Raw genomic sequence first — 16,460 nt, forward strand, 5'->3', positions numbered from 1 at the left:
CTCTGCAGCCTTCTAATCTGGGGTGCTAATGCTCTTAAAGTGTCCTTTCTCCACCTCGGGTTATTTCTGTCCACTTCATCTTCTCCGAGGGACTTAGGGATTTGGGAGGAGACCCGGAAGGGATTGTATCTCACCTTACTTACCTGAAAAAAAAAAAAAAAAAATATATATATATATATATATATATATATATTTGCTTCCCTTTCTTTTTTCATCAATGCCTGAATACATACCTTCATTATGGTAGGTCTGGGAGCAGGCCATGAGACTCCCAGCTTTTAGGAGTCCCTGGGATTCATCCTTTTGGTTTTCAGAGTCTGTTCCCCAAGCCCGTACCTGCATCTCTTGAGTGCTGTGAATCCCTGCCCATTCCAGACGACCCCTGGCTTGGGAGGAGCTGATAATATGGAGAAGGGGAGGCCTATAGCTCCCTCGAGACCTGGAGAAGACAGTTTCTAATAGGAGTGGCCCGGAAAGCAGGGCAAACCCACACCAAAGGTGGCATTTTCAAAAACTCTTCTCCTCCACTCAGCCTGGCCGGGTTCTCTGGGTACTTTGGGCTCTGTTGAACTTTGAGGCTCTCCTTGGACTGCTCCGACTTGCTGAACAAGACCTCTGCCCCATCACTGTCCACTTGTTGAAGAGCAAATTTACTGAGCAGGCTTTGGTGCCAGCCGCTGGGGTCGGCGCTCTGCACGGGGCGGACAATCAATTCAATGAGATCTCACTTAAATCCCCCAAACCCATAGGCAGTTTTACAGCAGAAGTTGCTGGGGACCTACTGTCTCACCTGCCCACTATGCGTGGGTTCTGACTGCCCTCCCTGCCAAGCCAGGAAGCCCCCACTGCCCACAAGGTAGCACCTGTGGTTAACAGTCTTGCACTCTCATCTCTCTCATTCCTGTTTGACCCTTGCAGGCCCATATCCACAGAATCTGACTTATTACCAATTAAGCCCTTGATTAAGTAGACATACATCCAATTAGACATTATCATGAGTAGTTGCAGTGGAAACAAGGTGACCTGATCGGGTTTGTCCTTACAGGAAGTTACTGTCCAATCTCGACAACCCTTGCCAGGCCAGGGTTGGGAGGCCAGACGCCTGAGAGGAGCTGATAATATGGAGAGGAGGCCTATAGCTTCCTCACAGGCTGGAGAAGACAATTCCTTATCAGGAGTGACCCAGGAAGGAGGGCAAACCCGCACTGAAGGTGGCATCCATTTCTTTCAAAGCTCTGCACTAGGAAACCAAATGCCAGGGCTGACGAAATGGCTCAGTGGTTAAGAGCATTGTGATTGCTCTTCCAGAGGTCCTGAGTTCAAATCCCAGCACCCACATGGTGGTTCACAACCATCTGTAATGAGATCTCATACCCTCTTCTGGTGTGCCTAAGACAGCTACAGTGTACTCATATATATTAAATAAATAAATCTTAAAAAAAAAAAAAAAAGGAAACCGAATGCCTAAGCCCAAACCATTATCTCTTCAGACGCCCAGCCCAAAATTCAAGCACAAAAGGTTGCCCCAGCACTGGAGGACCTAGCTGTGCATGGTGAGCACACTAGCTGGTCGCTCTGGAGCTGAAGACTTACTGGGGCAATGAAACCCACACTGCAGTGCGCGAGGCTACACATCTTCATAGCAGTCCCAGAAGGCTAGGAAGTAGGACAAACAGTGGCTGTCATGGGCATCTGAGGCGGGCAATGGGAAGGGCTGACTCCAGCGGCTGAATTCAGGTGAGGGCACCTTCTCTCATGCCCAGCACGAGGCAGAGTCTGCCAGTCTGCAGCCGGCAGGTCCTCCCCGAGCCTAGCTGAACCTCTAGTGAGACATCACAGGCATCCTCTGCTTTGCCACTTCAGAGCTGGGCATGAAGAGTATATTGCTTTCTTTGAAGAAGTATTCCCAGAAGGGCCAGGGCCGGAAGAAAACGTGTTTGTATAATGTGGATGGTAATTTTATGAACTGGAAGCCTAGGCCATCCCAGAAGAGGTAACCCTCAGACAGGGGTGCGCGCACACACACACACACACACACACACACACACACACACTGTATCCTTCCTTGATAGCCCATTTCAAACCCTCTATGTATGTGGTATATGTGTTGATGTGCTACGTGCCTGTGTGCATGCCTATGTACATACACATGTATATACATGGGTATCTTCCTCTATCACTCTCTCATCCTTTTTATTCATCATTTGTGTGTGTGTGTGTGTGTGTGTGTGTGTGTGTGCGTGCCATGTGTTAGAGGTTTGAACAGGTGCTGTGGAGTGCACATGGAGGTCAGAGGAAAGACTTTGGGACCAATTCTTCCACACCTATTTGAGTCTCAGCGATCAAAGTCGGGTTCTCAGGGTTTCGAGACAAGTGCTTTCCTGGCTGAGGCCATCTTGCTGGCCCTCCACCTCATGTTTAAAGACAAAGTCTCTCACTGAATTTGGAGCTCATTGATTGCCTCTGCCTCCCCAGTGCTGGGATTTCAGGTGGGTGCCACCATGCCTGACTTGTATATGGGTGAAGGGGATCTGACCCAGATCCTCAAGTATGGCAAGCACGTTACTGAGTTATCTTTCCAGTCCCCCAATCTTACCCCTTAAACTCAGGTTTGATCTGATAAAGTTACCCCAGCATGACAGGTGACCAGATGCCCATTCACTATTTTTGACTGCTGGTTTAGATGTGGTTCACTCTCAGCACCTCTGTAGCTGACATCATCCTGTGCCTTGAAAACCTGCTTTCTGCCTCTATCCATCTACTGCCACCAACGTACACAGAAGTGCAAACATGAACACTGGCCCCTTTCCTTCTGGGTTCTGGCTCTCTGTCACCTAAGCAAGGCCACAGGAAGGCTCTGTGACCCTCATGACCGCCTGTTACCTCAGAGGTGCCTCTAATTACACACCAGCCTTCCTTTCTGACCCAGCTTTGACCTTAGCCTACACCGTCTCCACACCCTGGCCCCAAGCATCTTCTAAGATGCAAAACAGTGTTGTGTGACAAAACTTTTCCTGGGTGAATATAGCAGACACATACTCAGCCCAGATAGGGAGCTTATCAAAGACCAAAGTACAGATACACCTGGTCCCACCTGCTGAGACAGTGATTTTTATTGGGGTTACTTACAGGAATATGGGTGAGGAGTCACTTACAGAACCAGAAATGACTCAAAGACAGCTGCATCGCCAAAGCCCACCCCAGCATGGGAAACAGCTCACAAAGCTGGGAACCTGGAGCACACTGCACAGCCTGCAGGCAGCTTAACAGGTTGGAGAGTGCCCTTTCCAGTGCCTCAGTTGGTCTATACCTCTTCTAGGCAGCTCAGCTGGTTTTTGCTTCTTTCAGGTCTGATGTCAGAGTCTTCTTCCTTCTCTCTGGGATGGGGTTGGGGATTTGCTGCTTTTATTGCTTACCCTGGCAGGGAGGGGGCCTAATGAATCTGCTCAGCTTCAGGAACTTCCTGAAGATGTTTTGAGTTGTTTATCCTCCTGTTTTAGAGATAGAATGTTTCAAGCCGGAAGGACTGATACACCACACTCCAACCCTTCCTCAAACTCTTACACTCTTTCCACCCCTCTTCAGCAAGGATCCCTGATCCTTGAAAGGGTGACTATGACTATGACTATGACTATGACTATGACTATGACTATGACTATGACTATGACTATGACTATGACTAAGAAGTAGGCCACTGCTGCATAGTAACCATCACCAGTGGTTATAAACTACGCCTGTTAAGAACAGTGATCTGTGGGCAGAAACACATGTCCAGAAGGCAGACAGGCACATCACATCTATCTAGTACAATTATACAAGTTGCTTCCCCAGTGGCACCTAAGACCTTCCTGGCCACAGGTTTTTGTCCTGACTTACAAATGTGAACTCTTTTGTGGAGAGGACCTTAAATCCAATTGGAAGGCTGTGGTGGTTTAAATATGCTTGGTCCAGGGAGTGGCACTATTTGGAGGTGTGGCCTTGTTGGAGGGAGTGTGTCATTGCAGACATGGGCTTTAAGACCCTCATCCTAGCTGCCTGTAAGTCAGTCTTCTAGTGGCCTGCAGATGAAGATGTAGAACTCTTAGCTCCTCCTGCACCATGCCTGCCTGGATGATGCCATGCTCCTGCCTTGATGATAATGGACTGAACCTCTGAACCTGTAAGCCAGCCCCAATTAAATGTTGTCCTTATAAGAGATGCCTTGGTCATACAGAAGTAAAACCTTAACTAAGACAGAAGTTGGTACCAGGAGTGGGGTATTGTTATAACAGAACTGACGATGCTTTTACTTAGAGGAATGTGGATTTTGGGACTTTAAATTTGTAAAGCAGTGGAATCCTTAAGTGGGGCTTAATGGACTATTCTGATAGGAATATGGAGTCATTTGAACTATGCAGACCTGGCCCAAGAGGTTTCAGTAGAGAAGAAATTCAGTATGTGGCCTAGAGACTATTCTTGTGATATTTCAGTGAAGAATGTGGCTGTGTATTGCCCTTGTCTGAAGAGTCTACCTGAGGCTAAGATAAAGAGAATTATATAATTGCATTGACAAAGGAAGTTTCAAAAAAGCCCAACAGAGACTCTGTTCTCTGGTTAAGTCTCATGAAGAGCATTCTGACCAAGTGTAATAAGTTTAGAAAGGAAAAGTATAAAATGTTTGGTTCAAGTAAGAAAAGGGCATGAGGAAATAAAATGGAGCTGAATCCTGTGTTCAAAGAGACATTTGCCATTGAACAAGGAATTGTTATGTCCTATTAGGTATTATCACTTGGTTATTGTTTTCACTTGGACTTTTAATCTGGAATGAACTACAATCCAGAAATGAAGGGCACAGGCTTTTGGTCTGAATCTTGAGGCATAGTGGCCATGAAAAGCTTAGGTACAGACTTTTAATTCCAGAAGACTGAGGCAAGGAGATCTCTGAGTACAAGGACAGCCAGGTATGGAGCAAGTTCTACACAGAGAAAAGCTTAAGTCCAAGTGTGGTGAATCACACCTTTAATCCTAGAACTTAGGAGACAGAGCTTCTGAGTTCAGGGTCAATCTACAGAACAAGATCCAGGACAGTCAAGCTTAGACTGTCCCGGAAACAGAAAGCTGCTGATAATGTAATAGAACAAGAGGGCCATGTTCCAGCCCCAGCAAGCACCAGAACTTGATAGCCTTGGCCATGTGGCTCTGGCTTTAGAATCAAGAATAGAAAGGGACTACTGGGACAATTGATGCTGGTCAGCTGGAGCTAAGAAATTAGTGGTGATTAAGAGGAGAGCAGCATCACTGAGGTGAAATATGGGAAGTGTTTTCTGAGAGCACAAAGAAACTGTGTTCCAGAGATAGCCAAGGTTGTACCTCGTGCTGCAGCTGCAGTTAGTAATGTGTAAGAATTGCCCAGGTGGTACTGGTTTTGATGGCAGGAAGAGGTCATGGAGGGCAGCTGAGGCTTGGCACTGTGAGAGGCCTGGAAGGCCATTGGTGAAGGTGAGCCTCAGTTGTAGTTGTCAGCCCAGGACTGACAGGGTCATGCAAAGAAATTGAGGCTTAGCACCATGAAGAGAGCCTATGAGAGGCTACTGGCGAAGCCTAGTCGTAGTGGAAGATTCCAGTGAATTAGAGATGCCAGTATCGTGAGATAACCACCCAGAACAGCAGCAGCAGTGGAGTGGGGTCAACCAGCGCCTAGAGTGCTATAGAGGGTCGAGCTGGAGAAGTGACCCAGGCCCTTTGGAGGAGCCCAGAAGATCACGTGTGAATCCCAGACGTTGGAATAAGAAGCTGTAATTGTGTTGGATACACCAAGATGTTAGAGATGTCAGAGTTGTGGGATAACTGCTGAGGAAAGCTGCTAACAGGGAGTGGATCCAGCCTAAGGGAATGAAGTCTGCTGCTGCTGTATGCCGGATTTGTAGACAGCAGTCAACAGGGATAAAAGAAGTTGGAGATCTGAAGAGTGTTTTTTGGTTTGTTTGTTTGTTTGTTTTTTAAGATTTATTTATTTATGTATATGACTACATTGTATCTATTTTCAGACACACCAGAAGAGGGCATCCTATTCCATTACAGATGGTTGTGAGCCACCGTGTGGTTGCTGGGGATTGAACTCAGGACCTCTGGAAGAGCAGACAGTGTTCTTAACCTCTGAGCCAGCTCTCCAGATACTGAAGAGCTCTTTGACATCACACACGGAGACATGGATTTTGGAGTTTGCCCATCTGATTTCTTATCTTGCTTTGGGGATTATAGTTAAGAGATTGCATGACTCTCAGAAGAGACTTTGAACTTTGGACTTTTAATAGTGTTGAGACTGCTATAGACTATGGGGACTTTGGAAATTGCATTAAATGTATTTTACATTATACTATGTTTAGGTATGGCTCCCATAGACTCATCTTTGAACAGGTATGGGAGCCAGGGAGTGGAATGTGATGGTTTGCATATGCTCAGCCCAGGGAGTGGTGCTATTTGGAGGTGTGGCTGTGTTGGGAGTAGGTGTGGCCCTGTTGGAGTAGGTGTGTCACTGCAGGCATGGGTCTTAAGCCTCTCTCTTAGTCAGTCTTCTCCTAGTAGCCTTCAGATGAGCTTGTAGAACTCTCTCAGCTCTTGCACCATGTCTGCCTGGATGCTGTCATGCTCCCACCTTGAAGATAATGGACTGAACCTCTGACCCTGTAAGTCAGTCCCAATTAAATGTTGTCTTCATAAGACTTGACTTGGTCATAGTGCCTGTTTACAGCAGTAAAACACTAAGACAGAGGTTGTTGGTCTTACCCACAATAGCTGGACCTCTTTTGCACAAGCAGATACATCCTGCCTAGTTTGTCAGTGTTTCAGGGTCTATAGCCAAGCAGGAATGTTAGTGACAGGGGCCTACATGGCCCCCTCTGGCACTATGAAAGCCAGCCAGCAGTGTGGGAGTTCACAGCTCAATCCCAGCCCAACTCGTCCGTGATCTAGAGTCAAAGCACATACATGCTGTATCTTCAGCAGCAGCCTGGCTGCAATCGTTGTGGGTAAAACCAACAGCCTTCCAATAGGATTTAAGGCTTTCTCCACAAAAGAGTTCACATCTCTAAGCCAGGGCAAAAACCTGTGGCTGGGGAGGTCGTAGGTGCCAACAGGGAAGTTCTGGTATACGACCAATAGCAGTAGTAATAGCCCTTATGGTTTGTGGGGCCACAGGGGCTTCCCTGGTCAACAACTCACATGGAGATAGCCCACCCCTCACACTGGAGCTTCATTGAGTAACCTTATGGCCTCTGGGAACTTCCTTTTCCACCTGTGCAGGGTCTAGCATTTGGATTTAAACTTTGTAGCTATTGTTTTAACCCATTCTTCCTTTCATAAGGTAGGTACAAGTACTACTTACCTGGTTGGCTCTCCAATGACTTCTCCAATCTGCAAAACTCTCAGAGGTTAGCATCATGTCTATATAACAGAACCTTCTCAGAGATGGGCAGGATAAGACAACATCCTAAACCACCATCTCAGGACAAGGGTAACCGTGGCGAAGCTCTCTGAAAGTCTGTTGTCGTCATCCCAGAAGTTCACAGCTTAGCAGACTCTGAAGCCAAACATAAGCAAGGTCTAATTCAGCATGGAGAGGTTCCAGCCATGTGTATCAACTGCTTCCTCCACAGATCGACATTGCGTCCAGAGCTTGGAGAGGAGGCTCTAACTTAATCAGCAATCAGGAATCCTTGGTCATCCTCTCCCAGCCATTCTGTTTCCCAGAGCTCTTCCGCAGAGCCATACCTACATTTCTCCACACCTGATGAACTCGATGGGCCTGACTTCATCTCCTCAGACCCACCACCCACGGCCCAAGGGGGAAGGTCCTCTCTTTTGTACCTGCTGGCTTCCTGAGTCAGACAGGCCTTGGGTTGTCACAGTAGCTTGTTGCCTCCAGTTCACCATCCCTGCCTGGGCAAACCATTTCCACTCCTAGACCAACTTTTTGTTGGGGAACTGTATCCTTTTTACTTTGGGGATAATTACTCTCTACCTTGGCTGGCTTGGTTGTTTGTGCCTGTACTGTTCTGTCGTGTATGTCTTCTGTCAACTGCTCCTCGGGCTTTAAAGGCATCCAGAAGGTCCTTAGCAAACCGTCTGGCTTCCCATCAGTTTTTCCTTAGGAACTGTAGCTCAACGAGAACCCTGCCACGTTTGTCTTTGACAACCCAGACAGGTTGTCTCCTACCTTTTCTCTTCCCCTCTAGGTTGCTCTCTCACTTTCAAGACACTAAGTGCTGGCCTGGGTCTCTGAGATCTTGCAAAGCCTTTCCTACTTTAGAAACAAGCTTGCTCTACCGATGGACCTAGCAAAGAGTCTAAAGCCCCACACAGCCTTTTCTTTAACTCCTCCGTGAACACAGTTCTATCTGGTCCAATGAACTGAGGTCCGAACACAGATCCTCTTATTCTTAATTCCCTCAATAGCATCTTCCCCTCCTCTGTGGTCCTCCTGCCTCTGATATTTGTGGTGATCTCAGACAGAGATGACCAAGTGTTCCTAATGGCTTAGCCAGTCCATGGGGGACTGACTTCTCTCACACTGTCTTGGGTTATGCAGCCTTTGCCTCATGGAGGGATGGGATGTCACAACGCTGTCTCCTGCCTCCACAGCAGTCAGGCTGACCCCACCTCCTTCCAGCCTCACAAGCCAGGCTGTGACAGGCTAGTTCACTGTTTGTTTAGACGCCTTCTATCCTCAGAAGTTCAGGCATTGAGTATTTGCTGATTACCTTAGTTCTTTGTCCTGGACCATTAAAGGGCTCACCCTCCCTTCCCCGCCCGCCATCTGAGTTGGATCAAAGATCTCCCCTATTTAAGCTATGACTTGATGGGTATCTTCTATTGGTTTTACCATAAGAGAATGGGAGAGAGATCCTCCCACATATCTAGTTTACTTGCTGGATCAGTTGTTAGCGTGACCGATGCTGCTGTATTTCCCTTGCCTGTTGTGCTTGCTCCTGTACATACACAAGTTCCTGTTTTACACAAACAAGTTGCAGCCTGGCTGCCCTCTCAGCCCCAGATGCATTTTTGACTACACCCAATGGTGGCCAGGAAACGTTTGCCACTGTTGCCGACAGTCTCAACTCTTGCGTGCTAACCTGAGACTGCAAAATTCCCTCCAAACCTGTAACTGTTTCAGGGAATCTCTGTATTCACATGGTGCCCCCTGCACCTCATCAGACAGGCGATATGCCACCCTGGATCACATAGGTGGAGACTGACATCCTGATATTCCTCCCACAGGCACCCCTAATCCTGATGACTCAGCCTCGGTTGCCCATCTCGATACCTATAGCAAGATCCATGAAATAAATCCCTGTCATAGCACAGAGGCGCATTAGCATACACCGTACAGGAAAGGATGCTGTGTTGAGATTTCCTCTGTGGATGCTCCCCCTCAGGCTTCTTGCCTCAGCTGCGTGCCTTGCTACTCACAGCCAAGACTATGCACTCGGGTCCTTCCCAATTCATCTTTAGTTCTGCCGTGTCCCTGATCAGATGCCAATTAGTGACAAAACTTTTCCTGGGGGGGAGGGTGTGAGACAGACAGACAGACAGACAGACAGACAGACACACACACACACACACACACACACACACACACGCAGACCCTTACTCACCCAAGACCAAAACTCACAACAGACCCACCAAAGTACAACTTGGTGAACCCGTAAGTTTTACTGGGGCTCCTCACAGGAGCAGAAATGACTCAAAGGCAGCTGTACCCACTGAACCCCCTCCCAGCACGGGTGACAGTGCAGAAGAGCTGGGGCACACTGCACCGCCTGCAGGCAGAGGGTCCTTCCCAGGTGCCGCCTTTATGACTACCCCAGCAGGGAGGGGCCTAGTGAATCTGGTCGGCTTCGGGCACTTTCTAAGCATCCTCCTGCATGGTCACTGCACTGGAAGACAAGTCCAATTCCCCATCAGACCATCCGGCTTAATCCAGGGACTGTCCTTCCCCTCTCTCCTCTCCAGCCTCAAGAAAACATCCTGCACTTCCCGTTGTTATCATGTTCCTGAGTTAGACCTCCTCTTCGCTTGCAGACTTGCCACAGATCCTTTAGGATGGTACAGGGCTTCGTGTTGCCATCCAGGCATGTGAATTACCAGAGAACACGGGAGACATCTTGCTCAGCCAGGAACATTTTGTGTGGCCTGTTGTTCATGCCCAACAAATGTCTGTCAAACGGATCAAGGATGTGCAAGTGGGCCGTGCACCACGATGCCAAGATGTTGGCAACATTGGCTTATTTCCGTGAAGCCCAGACTCCTTTTCATTCCATTGCCCAATTGCAATAGCTTCAGATCTACTCTTTTCTGGTTTAAATTTGTACCATGCTTACTAAATTGATGGCATTTGTTTTTAAAATGTTAAATTGACCGGGTTGGGGGGGGCATTATTTTTGGCTATTTGTTTTAGGGGAAGTACCGATCCACTTAAGAATCCGTAAAATAAAAAAATAAAAAATAAAAAATCCGTAAAATAGCCATTCTTCTGTCAAATACCCATTGCGGCTGGTCATTCTTACCTGCAGATTAGTTTTATTTAGGTACACATTCAGACACCAGCAGACAAAACCCACTCTCAGAACCTCTCACTTTTGATCTCTTTTGTTTTTTTTTTTTTTTTTTTCCCCTCGCAAGCTTGGGTGGGAACAACTGAAAATGCTTTACTTGGCATTTTCAAGGGTTAAAACACAAACAAAACAAAAAACAAGGGTTAAGATACATCAATTTTCAGTGCCGTGGCCTGGGGAGGTAGCTGAAGGTTCCAGCGTTTGTCTAGCATGTTCAAAGCTTATCTACAAAGACAGCTCCTAAATCCTGAGTGAGCGCCTAGTCTCCTGCCATTGAAACAGTTCACTCCTACAGTCTTCCTTCCAAGTGCTCCCCCTCAATATAGGATGTCAGACACTGACAACTCCAAAAAAAGGACTGTGTAAGTAGCGAATTAGAAGGCTAAGCTTCTTCTCTCATAAAGAGCTACCAGAGAAGTGATCGTTGGTCTTCATGCAGTTTTCTCACAGGCTTACGACCACTGGTAGAGAATAACAATCTCAAAAGCGCAGGGCTGCTCAGATGTAATGGGCACAGTGGGGAAAAAGCCACCACTGATGTGACTGTATCTCAGGTAGGCCAGGTCGACGGGAGGGGCGTGCAGGTAGAGTCTCCCAGGGTGCAGTTGATGGGCTCGGCCTCGGTGGATCCAAACCCCAAGACGTGTGATGGGCGTTGCCTACGTTGGGAAAGCCGGTTGCCTTGCGGGTGGGTCTTGAAGTGAGAAATCTCGGCGTGCAGGACCCCAGGGGAACTGGGCGGAGTCTACACTTAGACAGCGGTGGGTGGAGCCTGCTCTGGGGAAGAGTTCCTTTGCTCGCGTGGGCGGGGACGAAGGGGAGGCGTGGACTCGATGGGAGGGGCTTAAGTGAGTCCCGCCTCAGAGGCGTGCGGTGGGCGGAGCCCTCCCCGGAGCCGGCAGCATTGCCTTCGTGGGCGGGGCCTTATGGCCCAAGGAAACCGCCGCTCGCGCGGTCCCGGGTCTTCTCCGCTCTGCACGAGCGTCGTCGCGACCAGGCTTACAGGACAGAGCTTTTCGTGCCTGGACCGCTGCAGAATAGTTGCCATACATTTCACATGTGCATTTCCGCTCCTCACTGTCGTGTTTCTCTCCCCGTCCCGGCTCAGCGGCCGTGACTTTATCACCTCCGTCGTACTCACACGCACCCCTCTCCCCCAATAGCTCGCTCCCTAGTGGCTCCACCAAAACCTTTAAGACCCGGGCAGCGCGGCCGCACACGAGACGGTCCGCACCGAGGGGGTGGGGACAGGCCGCGCAGTGGGCGGGGCGACGCTGCGGAGCGTTAGGGCACGTGGGGCCGTATCGGCCAATGGCGTGGCGTCGTTGAGGGGCGGCGAGGCGGAGAGAGGGCAGCGTGGGGCCGGCGCGGGGCGGGGCCTGGGGCGGGGCGGGGCCTGCCGGGAGGGGCGGGAGACGCCGCCGCCGCTGCCGCCGCCGCCGCCGCCGCGGCTGCCGCAGCCTCTGGGGAGCCTGGAAAGGGGAAGCGAGGCGGACAGGCGACTCAGTCCCGGGCGGCGGCTGCGGCGGCGGCGGCGGCCGCAGGGCGGCGCGGGCCGGGCCGGGGCGCTTCTGCTGCTGCAGCGGCAGTGGCGGCGGGCGGCGGCAGGGGCGGCGGCGGCGGCGGCCCGCACCAGCCATGCCGAATAAAAACAAGAAGGAGAAAGTGAGTCGGGGCGGGGGGCTCTGGGACTGGGTCGGAGGTGCCCGCGTCGTCGGGTAGGGGCAGGACGGCAGGTCGTCCAGGCTCGCGGGCGGGCCCAGGGCGCTGGCAAGATTGCATGGAGCTGGGGAGGCCGCCCAGGCTCTGAGGTGGCGCTGAGGTGCCGCGGTCGCTCTGGGTGGCGGCGGATGCTCCGTGCAGTGCTCTGCGTGGCGGGGGCTGGGGTGCTGGAGCGTTCAGGACTCGCCCCAGAAACCCTCACTTGGAGGTTTAAGGGTGGGAGGGGAGAAAGGGATGGGCGGAGAGCACTGGGTTTATCAGTCCCTACCTGGAGTTTTCACCTCGCCCCCACCCCCAACACAGACATGAGGAGAAACGGAATTTGAAGGCTCCTGGTACTCAATATGATGTAGTTTGCTGCTGGCGTATTAAAGCCATCAGAAGCTTTCGGTGATAGGTATCTGTTTGGAAACTGCATTTGAGCTGATGCTTAGCGGTCCAAATACTGAGAACGCTAATTGGATTTTTGTTGTTGTTGTTGTTGTTGTTTGTTTTTGTTTTTTTGTTTTGCTTTTTTTGTGATGATTTCCAGGAACCACCAAAACCGGTGAAAAGTGGAAAAGGTCCAAAAGAAGGACAAGATACAGCAGAAGCAGAGGTAACCACTGTAATACTCTCTGTTTTTCTGGAGCAGATTTTAATCTAGGGTCTAACAGAGAGGGTAATAAAAACCAAAGTCTCCTAAAGTGTGTTCCTGTGTAAGACTTTCTGAAGTCTTTCTTCTCATATGAGTTAGTTATCTTTACCCACTTTCATTAAAGTGTGCCCAGTGGAGCTGACATTTTAAAAACAGTTTCGTGTCTTCTAACGGAGCTCAGGCCCTCCCAGTGAACTGGTCTCATATGGAGTCTCTAGCTTTAGGGTCCGCCCCCTCATTCCTTTTCTGTTTCTCAATGACTCTTCCACAGACCTTACTTTCCTTGCTCAGCCTCTTGAGCTGGTTGGTGTCCTGGGCAAGCTTCTCTCTTCTGCTGGTGGCCGGTTCTTTTCAGCTAAGAAGTGTGAATGTGTTGTGATAGCTCGAATTCGGGTACTTAAAGTCTTCTATTTCCTTTCCCTCCAGCTCTCCCATCCTCATTGGTGAATTCTCAACTTTTCTTGCTTCCTGACTTTGGCTTATTTCAAGAATATCTGGAATAACCCCTTGGGTCCTTGGGTCATTTGGTGGAATTTGTGATCCTTAATAGAGTTGTGCCTTTGGGGGATTTGCAGGGCAGCCTATTTATTTATTTAGCTTCGTTTTGTATCTCATTGTCTTGGAACTAGAGCGCCCAAGCCACAAGGCCCAGGTTTTAATGTGAGGGGGCCTAGAAGCTGCTCCTCAAGTCTCCCTTCTCCAGAGCTGGATCTTTGAGATCTTACCACAGACATTTTTAATTTGTGGATGTTAGGCGTCCTCTTCCTGAAAGCCACATTAAAATGAGTTAAATTCTGCCCAGAGAAACGCAGCTAACTGTCGATAATCTGCAGGGGTTATTTTAGCTCCAGGTTGTCCCCCCTTCCCCCCATTTGGTGTGTTCTAAGCCTCCCTCCTCTGCAGCAGGTGGTTCATCCTAGCAAATCTGTTGCCCTCCCTAGAGCCGAAAGCAGAAATCGAAAAGGTTCCTGAAATACCAGGAGATAGGATTGTCTGTGCCGGTCTTCGCCTGCCCTTTCTGTGCTGCAGATCATGGTGTCTTTCCTGTGGCACGCTAGTGTCTGACTGCCTTCCACAGCCATCCCTTCAGCGATGTTTACAGCACACGTAGTTGCTTTGCAGGGTAGATATACACTGTGTGCTTTGTTGTCCTGTCATTAGGACTGCTAAAACTTCTTACTGCTTCCTGCCTCAAACATACTTGTGTCCCGCTGCTGTTGGAGGACACAAAGAATGTCAACATGTATGTTCGTTTCTCCCTAATTAACCAAAGGACCTTGCTGTAAGGATAGGATAGATGATTAGGTTAGGTTTGAATCCAAAACAAAAACAGAAAACGCATCCCAGTAGAAAGATGTCCACACCACTGCTGTGTCTGTCAAGGTCTCGGGGATTTTACTGTCAGCTGTGTAGGGCTCCGGAGTGTGGCCTGCAGTGCCCGGTGTGATGCCTGCAGTGCCCGGTGTGATGCCCCAGTTGTCTTTCTGTATCTTTTCTAGTGCTACTGTCTAAGAGCTGGAGTCTCAGAGCTCGTAATGAACACTGAAAAACACTGAGATGTTGGGCGCCTCACCCCTTTCTCAGAAGGATGCCCGAGGTGACGTGGCTCGCTAAGCTTGACCCTTGGCAGGTCACTGTTTAGATTATTTCCCGGGAATGCAGATGAAGGTGCTGTAGCTCCCGTGACCTCTGACTTACTCTTACTTTCTGATCACCGTCTCCTCCCCTCAGCCTTTGGCTCTGCTCTTCCCTGCTAGTCCCACCCACTTAGCTAGTGTGATTGACTCAGCCAGTGAATTAAGTCATTACTGCACAGGCTTCTCTCCTCCGATTACTCTGACTTCGGATGTTTTAACCTGAACGGTGTAAATGGGTTTGGTATTCCCACTGCTGCTCCTTGAGCCCTCCTAACATGGCCTCCCCTTCACAAGCAGCAGTTGTTCACGATGCCCAGTGAAGGCAGCTCAGAGCCTAGACGGTTTTCCCCCTCCAGCTTTACAGCCTGGAGAGGTGAACTGGGCAGGTGCGCAGCCGTGGATGAGCTGCCCAAAGGCTTGGGGAGAGGTTAGCCTGTGACTGACTTAACATGCCACTGTCCAGGACACGGAGAGTCCCTACAGTGGATTTTTGGCTGGCCTTACGAGAGACAAGGCATTGAGCAGGTTACATCGAAGAACACTTTTTGGCTAGCATGTGGGCTTTTTTTTTTTTTTTTTTTTAAATAGGAAGGAAAAGTACTGGAGTGAAAGACAGTGTGAGACACGGGAAGGTATCCCAGGCTGGGAGCAAATGGGGATTCCTGCCTGCCAGCAGTGAGGCGCTCACTTGCCTCGTGAAACAGGTTTCCTCATCTCTAAGACAGCTTAGTGAGGTAAAGATGTCGGGTGGCCATTTTAACTGCCTGGGACAGATTGGGCCCGACTTTTCCTAAGACATTTTGCCCTGTAAGGTAGACAGCAGCATAGATCTGGTAGTGTAGTTGCAGCTACTGTTAAAGGTTGTTACTGCTGCTGGACAGTTCTTGCTTCGTTCTAGAAATTTCTTCAGTGACGTTCGTACATTTCTCTCCTTTCCTTCTCTGTCAAGTAGAGTATGTTAAAGTCTGACCTGTTGCTCATTCCCGTATGTCCTGAAAATAATTACTTCTGTCCAGTGCCAGATGCAGGTTTGTTTTGTAGTGTGTGTGTCTTTAACTGACAGGCCACAGCTGACCCACGGGCCACCTGAAGTTGGAAAACGTGGAGATGGACAGAGAGAGCAAATTATGGTTCAGATTCAGGGGAACATGACTAGGCACATTTTTATGAATATTAAAAATCTTAAATTACGCTGAGATCCAGGCAGGTATTTTGCAGGGCCAGGCCATTGGACGGCGTTGCCGCCTTGTCTCGTCATGTTTTAAAAAATCTGTGTACTTTGTCCACAGTGGACATTTCTAAAGGTGTTGATGTTTTTATAAAGTGATTTGTTTTGGGGCACATTAAAGGTCTTGTTTTCCTTCCGTGTGTTTCACATGCTGGGCTCAGTTTTGTTTGAAAGCCTTTTCAGCATCTCTTATGTAACATCCGGAGCTTGGAGCTTGGAAGGAAGCCGGAGCAGTCCTCCCTCAGACTTGGTCTCTCACGTTGACACTGTTTACCTTTATGAGGATTCCATCCCCTTGCCTTTCATTGCCACTACCCACTGGTGCCTCGGAGGAAGGCATAGTAAGGCTGAGGCTTGCCAGGGGTTACGTTAAGCTGGAGGGCAAAATAATATTTTTCTGTAAGTTAAACTAAAATTCATAGAAGTTATTAATCTAATAACAGCCATTACATGTGATCATAGGTAAAATTTTTATGAAAATATCTTTCAAAATTAATTTGGAGCCTTCTCTTCACGGCCTGTGAAGCAGACACTTTTCTTGATTAAGCTGGAAGAAGACCGTGGGAGCGGTTTGGAAACAGCAACATGGTGACTTACCTGATGTCCCCTGTGGGAGGGTCAGAGCCTCTATCCATGCATTGGCT

General features: G+C 49.1%; 1 protein-coding gene across 4 annotated transcripts in view; it reads left to right on the top strand.

Moving 5' to 3' along the window:
- Positions 1-12,146: 12,146 nt before the first annotated feature.
- Ppp2r5c (protein phosphatase 2 regulatory subunit B'gamma) overlaps positions 12,147-16,460 on the top strand; it is a 134,662-nt gene continuing 130,348 nt past the window's right edge. For all 4 annotated transcript variants that reach the window (XM_032908434.1, XM_032908436.1, XM_032908435.1 and 1 more), the window contains exons 1-2: positions 12,147-12,257; positions 12,847-12,912. In XM_032908434.1, the coding sequence (XP_032764325.1) occupies positions 12,231-12,257; positions 12,847-12,912 (93 nt within the window). In that variant the 5' untranslated portion in view covers positions 12,147-12,230. The remainder of the gene's footprint in view (positions 12,258-12,846; positions 12,913-16,460) is intronic.

Source organism: Rattus rattus, chromosome 7 (genome assembly GCF_011064425.1).
Source record: "Rattus rattus isolate New Zealand chromosome 7, Rrattus_CSIRO_v1, whole genome shotgun sequence".
Classification (NCBI taxonomy): Eukaryota; Metazoa; Chordata; class Mammalia; order Rodentia; family Muridae; genus Rattus; species Rattus rattus.